Source organism: Canis lupus, chromosome 10 (genome assembly GCF_003254725.2).
Source record: "Canis lupus dingo isolate Sandy chromosome 10, ASM325472v2, whole genome shotgun sequence".
In the NCBI taxonomy this organism is placed as follows: domain Eukaryota; kingdom Metazoa; phylum Chordata; class Mammalia; order Carnivora; family Canidae; genus Canis; species Canis lupus.
In genome coordinates, this window is record NC_064252.1 from 20,235,086 (window position 1) to 20,243,367 (window position 8,282).

The following is an 8,282-nucleotide window of genomic DNA, read 5'->3' on the forward strand; positions in this document are numbered from 1 at the left end:
GGAAAAAAAAGGCTGAAACACCACAGAACCAAGTCAGACGTCCTTCTAACATATCACACATCCTGCCTCACTCAGAAGAGAAATTTCTAAGAAAGCACTGGCCAAATAGACAACCCAAGAACCAGGGTGTGCAGAGGTCAGGGGGTCCACTGGCAAGACTGCCTCTCATGTAGGGTGAGACCCTGGCCAAATCACTTACTCCCTCTGGGCTAATCTGGAAGGTAGTCTAAATAAATCACCATTTATCAGCACTAGCAATGCAACGGGGAGGAAGACAGGCTCCCGACCCTCGCAGAGCTCACAGTCTGGAGGAGAAAACGAGCACGTAGCAGCAATGCTGAGTTTGATGCATAAAATGGTACTCTATCCAAACTGCAAGCAAGGCTTTACGAGTAGGTGAACTCTGAAAATCAAAAAATAAGCCAAGCAAAGGGGGGGGAAAGGGAGGCTAAGAACATTGTGGTCAGCTCTGAGAGCATGAAGCAGACAGAGACATCACGCAGCATGGACATCAAGGAACCTGCAAGCCCGTCGGCACCACTGAGGGCAAAGTTCAAAGCAAGGGGGGATGGGAGATGTGGCTCAAGAATTGGGCAGTGCCTTACTGTGCTTCTCCACAGGGCATTTCAGGCGAAACAAGCAAGGCCTTCACCACAGCCGACCTCAGACAGCACATTGCTTTGTGACGCTAAAACACTAGCGAGATGCAGCACTGTAGGGACCAAGAATTGTGCCTGGCCAACAGAAAGTTTGGGAGATACCAATCAATGATGGCAAATACTCTCCCTGAGTACCAGCTATAACTGTCTTACTGATGGGCAATGACAGAATGATTATCAAAATTGTGAAAGACTGTGCTATATAAATAACCCCTTAGGGTAGCCCGGGGGTCTCAGCGGTTTAGAGCTGCCTTCAGCCCAGGGCGTGATCCTGGAGATCCAGGATCAAGTCCCACGTCTGGCTCCCTGCATGGAGCCTGCTTCTCCCTCTGCCTGTGTCTCTGCCTCTCTCTCTCTGTCTCTCATGAATAAATAAAGTTTAAAAAATAATAATAACCTCTTAACAGTTCAGTAGTCTGTGGTTAAATCCATCCTTCCTCCTCTGCATTTCCCTAAGCTAATGTCCACGCTCAAGGAGTCAGACAATCCTGGGAACCACTGAAAGGGCTGGCAGAGATGCAGGAATCCGGCCACGACCTCTGACAGCATAGTGCTCGCGCAGGTAAGGACTAAGCACGTGGCAGGTGATCACATATGACAGTGAGCTACTCACTGGCAAAAGGGCATACCTCCGCCAACTCCTGGTGCCCGAAACAGAAGCATCGCCAGAGCAAGGCCGTGGCAGGCGAGGGGCACAGGGGGCTGGGCAGGCCTTTCTAATGGGCCTGCCCTCACCTCTGTGCCCCGCCCTCTGCAATGACAGCCTCCGGCAGTTCTCCAAGACTCCACTCCAACTCCATAACTCCGACAAGGGAGCTGCTCTCAAAAATGCCTAAGACACGCGCAGCGTTGAAATCAGAGGGCCACAAAGGTCTGTCTTTGGTGACACAGAACCTCACAGAGGAAAGCTGAGGACCACAGTAGCGTCCCAGGGCTGTCGTAACACAAGAGAAATTGATCCTCTCGCAGCTCTTCAGGCTCGGAAGTCCAAAATCACAGTGTTGGCAGGGCCTTCACAGGATCCCTCCTTCCTCTTCTAGCTTCTACTGATTGCCTGGAATCCTTGGCATTCCTGGGCTTGCACACACATGGCCACAACCTCTGTCTCCGTCTTCACCTACCATCTTCTCTGTGCCTGTGTCCAAATCTCCCTGTCCTTCTAAAGATACCAATCACTGGACTAAGGCTCATTCTATGAGCCTAGGTATGACTTTCCAGTATAACCTCATTCTAACTTGATTACATATGCAAAGATGCTATTTCCCAATAAGGTCACATCCACAGGTTACAAAATGAATCAGGTGCGGGGGTGGAAGGGGAGTGGGGGGGGGGGGACGCTACTGAACCCAATACAAGGACAAATTACCAACAGATACAGTCCTCAGTCCAAATGTTTATTCGCCATCGTAATTACATACCGCAGCTCCACTATTCTTACAGCTCAGCTGGTGCTTAAGAGTTGGGGTTTATTTAGACTGAGCAAGAACCAGGACCTAAAAGCAACACACAAAAGCTCCACTGCCATGTGGTTAGTTTTCCCTGGAGTCTACGTTCTGGGGCATCTGCATCTGCAACCACTGGGACCCCCTATTCCCTACCATTCTGGAATCCTCACATCACCTTGGACCCTGACTTTGGTTGCGATGAAAGCTCTCTTATTCTTCAGTCACACACGATGCTGTGGAGTAAAACGGGACCTCTGGCTGCCTCTGGTGATCCTGTCCCAAGTCACCATGTCTGAGCGGTGAGGAACCACTCTGAAAATTAAACCTTTCTGGCCGAACACAGTGAATTCCAAAGTTTGCCATTCTTTCACTCAACTGACGGTGTTAATTATGCAGCACTTACAAATAAGCTGTGCTTGGATATGATTCCACGTGGAGTGGTTTTAATACCACAATTCCTAATTATCAGCATGTCAGACATCAGCTTCCAAACAGAATAGTCCGCGTTGTAAAATCTTGAAATCTGGGACACCTGGGTGGCTCAGGCTGTGACCCCGGGGTCCCAGGACCGAGTCCCGCGTCGGGCTCCCTGCATAGAGCCTGCTTCTCCCTCTGCCTGTGTCTCTGCCTCTGTGTGTGTGTCTCTCATGAATAAATAAATAAAATCTTTAAAAAAAGAAAGAAAGAAATCCTGACACTGGTTTCTCTCTAATCTGCTTCCACCAGCAGCTGATCTCCTAGGCACGGTCCACTACTGTCTTCACATTCCCGAGGCCCCGGCCAGGGCACAGGGACACGCCAACCAGGACCCCGGAGCTGTCGTTGCAAGCACTTCATTTCTTGTTTAATTTGTTTTTTTCTTAGTTTGCCTCCCGCTGCTGCCTGGAGGAAGGAGCTGGTTTTGAGGCCAGAAAAGTGGGATACGAAGAGATTCACAGGGAGTCAGGAATCGGCTTGAACAAATTCTCAATAAAGGCAAAAGTAGCCCTAGGTGGGCAGGACAGAGCAGGAGGCCAATTGACTGCCCCTCCCCCTCCTCCCCTCCCTCCCCTCCCCCTTCTCCCTCCTTCCCTCTCCCTCCCCTCCCCTCCCCCCTCCCCTCCCCCCCCCATGCTCCCTGCGGCCACGGTCACCTCGCAGACCCAGCGCTTGACACCCCCCCAGGTCCCCCCACGCCCCTCAGGTCGCCAGCGGCGCCCCCACAGCGCAGGTCGCCCTGCCCCAGGCCCCCAACTCCACCCCACTGCCCGGCGGGCCTACGCGCCCATTTGACCTCCGACCCCTGACCCCGACCCGGCCTCCCCGTCACACCCACCTGCCCGGGACTTTGCTGTTGCTGCGCTTCCAGAACTGCTTTCTGGCCCCGTCGCTGGCCATGGCCCCTCCTCATCCCTCAGACCCGCGGTCCCGACACCCCGAGAGCGAACGGTCGGCCTCGGCGGCCCCTTCCTGTACCCCGGGGGGGGCCCGTCCGCCGTCCCGGGACGCCGGAGCCTGGAGCCGAGAGGCTCTTCCGCCTCCCTGCGGAAGTTGTGCTGCCGCGCCCGGAAGTCCCGCCTGCGCCCAGGCGCTCGCCTGACGCACGGCGCGGGCGCTGACGGCATTAAGGCGCGACGACGGCGAGGAGGAAGTGAGGTGGCTGCGGCCTGCGGGGCGGGGACCCGTGTCAGGGCGGCTCACCGGGCCCCGAGGCCGGCTCTGTGCTCTGCTGCCGGGCCCGGCGGCGGGCGGGGGGACCCCGCGGGGGGGCGGGGGCGGCGGGGAGGACGGAATTAGCCTGTGCGGGGGACGTGGTGAAATAACGGGGTGTGTCGGGCTCAGAAAAATACGCCGCTGAGCTTATCTTCACGTTTCTTCTTTTTTGTTTCCTTTTTTTTTTTTTTTTTTTTTCCAGTTTAACGTAGCGCCCGGAACATGCGAGTTACGTGGGTGGCTTGCCCTCGGTGTCGGCCGCAGAGCCGGGGCCGGGACGTCGGGGCTGGCACCTCTGCGGGCGACAGGCCTGCGGTGCGCTGTGACCTTGGGAGCCCGAGACACGCCTGGGCCAGTTCTCACCTGCCGCCCACCTGCCGATGGCCTCGCTGCAGCCCTGGCCGCTCGAGGGGCTGCGTGTGCAGCCGCGCCCAGCACGGGCCGCCCCTCCCGGACCTGAGCTCGCGCCCTTTCCACAGCTGCTTGTGCTCCCCCTGAGCCTTGGCCTGTTTGGGTTGTATCTGACCCCGCACGCGGCTTGGGAGACGCTGCTGGCTCAGCCCTAGGTCTTCCGCCTCTGTAAATGTTTGTTGGAGGGAAGCCAACGGGGACTCTCCAGGGATCCCCTCGTGTCACCATAGAAACCCCAGGAATCTTCTCCGTGGATCCTCGGTGACCCGCAGGTGACACGGCCTCAGGAGGGTTTCAGGGCTCCTTTGCTGCACAGCCTGATGAACTGTCCCGGATCCTGTCCTTACATGAGCTCAGGGAACCTCCAGAGATGTGCTGATAAAGTTTCGGTGGATCCTTGGGGACTCCTTCCCTACACAGCCTCAGGCAGCCTCCTGGGATTGTCTCCTAGGGGAGCCCAGGGAGGCCCTAGGGGTCTCTTCCCCAGGTATAGCCCCGAGGCCTCAGACTGGTGCCTCACAGCATCCGGGATCCCCGGCAGACATCACCGGGGATCTTAGGGGTTCTCGGCAGCTCTTCAGGCTCATTGCAAGAATCAGTGAGATGGGGATCCCTGGGTGGCGCAGCGGTTTGGCGCCTGCCTTTGGCCCAGGGCGCGATCCTGGAGACCCGGGATCAAATCCCACGTCGGGCTCCTGGTGCATGGAGCCTGCTTCTCCCTCTGCCTGTGTCTCTGCCTCTCTCTCTCTCTCTCTCTCTCCGACTATCATAAATAAATAAAATTAAATTAAATTAAAAAAAAAAAAAGAATCAGATGACAGCAGGATGAAGATGGAAGCACAGTTGACGGAGCGAAAATGGACAGTAGTACTGATTGGCTAGATGCGATTATAGCAGCTTAGATCAGTTGTCCCTAGAGCTTGAGGATGCTTCCCTGCCTCATCTCCTAGGGGAAGGAGCAAGATGACACCAAGATTGACGAAGGCTTCAGGACCCGCTGAGCGAAGGGTTGGTAGTGCCAATGACAGAAACAGGAGAGCAAGGGGTCAGCCTGCTGGTAGCCTATGTTTATGATGGGTTTAGGATGAATTGGGTTGAGGTCACAGCTTTAAGGCCTCACCCATGCATGAGGTTAGAGGATAGATTAGCCTCCAGATGAGGGAATGGGAGGACCAGCCAGGGCAAAGTCACAGGAATAATAGGGCAGCATCATGAGCAACATGATCAAAACACAAGGCCAAGATAATCTCCAGAAATGGGTTTTGGCCAAAGGGTGTGGTAGAGATACGGTGTGGAAGAAAGAGCATCTGGTAAAAGTCCAAGTGTATAAAATACGGTAGCTATAGAGTCTAGAAATGGGATCTCTGCAGGCATCAAACAGGACATGAATGAACAGAATGAATGAGTGGGGCCTTTTGCATTCATTTGTGCAACAAATAATTGTTTTAAAGATTGAGATAGGGATCCCTGGGTGGCGCAGTGGTTTGGCGCCTGCCTTTGGCCCAGGGCGCGATCCTGGAGACCCGGGATCGAATCCCACGTCAGGCTCCCGGTGCATGGAGCCTGCTTCTCCCTCTGCCTGTGTCTCTGCCTCTCTCTCTCTCTCTCTGTGACTATCATAAATAAATAAAAATTAAAAAAAAATTTTTTAAAGATTGAGATAGAAAGCATGTGGGGTGGGGGCAGGTGGGGGGGAGAGGGATGAGCAGACTCCCTCGCTAAGTGCAGAACCCAACAGGGCTCAATCCCATGACCCCGAGATCTGAACCAAAATCAAGAGTCAGACACTCAACAGACTAAACTGCCCAGGTGCCCCTGTGCAACAAATAATTTTTTTAATTTATTTATTTAAAAGAGAGCATGTGGGGGATCCCTGAGTGGCTCAGCGGTTTAGCACCTGCCTTTGGCCCAGGGCGTGATCCTGGAGACCCAGGATCAAGTCCCACGTCGGGCTCCCAGTGCATGGAGCCTGCTTCTCCCTCTGCCTGTGTCTCTGCCTCTCTCTCTCTCTCTCTCTCTCTCTCTCTGTGTCTCTCAATAAATAAATCTTTAAAAAAATAAAAGAGAGCATGTGCACTTGAGAGAGCACAAGTGGGGGATGGGGAGGGAAAAGCAGACTCCCCCAGTGAGCTGGGATCCCGACTCGGGGCTTGATTCCAGGACCCCAGGATCATGACCTGAACACAAACCAGACATTTAACTGAGCCACTCAGGCACCCCAACAAATAATTTTTGAGCAGCCAACACAAGAAGCTTACTTTCACTACAATTTAGGCTAATGGAAATCAAGTCCAAGGACATGCCATTTCACACATAAGAGATGGGCAGAAACTTAAGAATCTGTTGATGCCAATATTGATGAGGCTGTGGATTTGTGAGCAGTGCAGAATGAATGGATTCACTGCTGGTGGGAGTATGAATTGATTCAGCAACCCTTGACAGCCATCTAGCAATTTCAAGCAGTTGATGCACATATCAGACAACCCAGCAATTCCACTGCTGGTGTTCTAGAGCAACTCTTCACGTGTGCAAAAACAAGAACATTCATTGCAACAGGCTGCTACTGCTGGTGGGGAGAAGGTCACACAATCATCTACAGGAAAATTGATAAAGGATACATAGCTATCCAATAGGATGCTATGTGGTAATGAATAAATTAGTTACATATATCAACACAAATGAATTTCGCAATATTAAATGAAAAAAACTTTGAGTATGGATGCATATGCTATTTAATCCTATTTTTTTTTAAGATTTATATTTATTCATGAGAGACGCAAAGACAGGCAGAGGGAGAAGCAGGCTCCCCGCAGGGAACCTATTGTGGGATTCGATCCTGGATTCCAAATCCCGGGATCACACCCTGAGCTGAAAGCAGATGCTCAACCACTGAGCCACCCACGTGTCCATTAATCCTAATTTTTTTTTTTTTAGAGTAAAAAAACTGCTACATGCTATATTCAGGAGAGTGATTTCCTCTGGGTATTGGTGGGGACTGATCAGTAAGGACTTCAGGGGCTTCAATTTTATAATGATGCTTTATTTGTGATGGCAGAGGGAGTGTATTCAGCTGTTCTATTATTTATGACTTCTCTCATGTATAAAATATTTGCCAGCAAGCACATGACGATTATGGAGTTCCTACTGCTGTGTCTGTGAGCACACTCTTGGAAAAGGATGCAACAATGAACAAGCAGTGATCACGGAGGCTGGGGGGGTGGGGTCAGGATAATCAAGATCTGTGGCTGTTGTTTAAGGTGGGGGGGGTGGGGGGAGATGGAACAAAATGCAAGGAGTGGTTCCAGGTAGAGGGAGCGGGTCACCACTGCAGCAGGGAGACAAAAGAAGACTGGGGTGCTGGGTAGCAGGTGTCTTCTGCAGGCTGCAGGTGATGTAGGTCGGATTCCCCAAGAGGCAGATGGTTACATGCAGGCGGCTTCTTGGAGGGGAGGTTGAACAGTGAGGGGCCGACGGGCCTGCAGAGATGTCCTGAGTGGAGGTCTGGGTGGAGCGTCTGCCCCGCGCACAAGCCAGCCATCGCACGGCCGCCGCCCTGAGCAGGGATGCCTGCAGCTGCCTTTGCTGTAAATGGGTCCCCTGGACCAATGCAAGGTGGCACAGAGGCTCCTGTTGATGGGTCAGACTCCCTGAAACCCACTCGCAGGACACCTGTCCATGAATGTGGGTCCTCTGGCCTCCACTCACATGCCCTGCGACCACCCTCCGCACAGGGGATGCCAGGGCATGTGGTCTGGCCAGGCATCCATTCCCACCCAAACCTCCTGAGTCCTCAGGACCCCGGGTGGCTCAGCAGTTTAGCACTGCCTGCAGCCCAGGGCATGATCCTGGGGTCCTGGGATCGAGTCCCCCATCGGGTTCCCCGCAGGGAACCTGCTTCTCCCCCTGCCTGTGTCTCTGCCTCTCTCTCTGGGTCTCAGGAATAAATAAATAAAAGTCAAAAAAAAAAAAGGAATTGACTCACACAATTATGGAGGCTGAGAAGCCCCACAGCCCAGCACCTGCAAGCTGGGAAGCAGGAGAGCAGGTGGTCGTAACCCCAGTCTGGGGGCAGAGG

General features: G+C 53.3%; 1 protein-coding gene across 4 annotated transcripts in view; it reads right to left on the reverse strand.

Annotated features, from left to right (window-relative positions):
• Nucleotides 1-3,646, reverse strand: part of TBC1D22A (TBC1 domain family member 22A) — a 334,217-nt gene extending 330,571 nt beyond the window's left edge. For 3 of the 4 annotated variants that reach the window (XM_025456242.3, XM_025456232.3, XM_049115233.1), the window contains exon 1: nucleotides 3,420-3,646. In XM_025456242.3, the coding sequence (XP_025312027.1) occupies nucleotides 3,420-3,481 (62 nt within the window). In that variant the 5' untranslated portion in view covers nucleotides 3,482-3,646. The remainder of the gene's footprint in view (nucleotides 1-3,419) is intronic. The other variant, XM_025456222.3, reaches the window with a different exon arrangement.
• Between the last annotated feature and the right edge of the window lie 4,636 nt (nucleotides 3,647-8,282).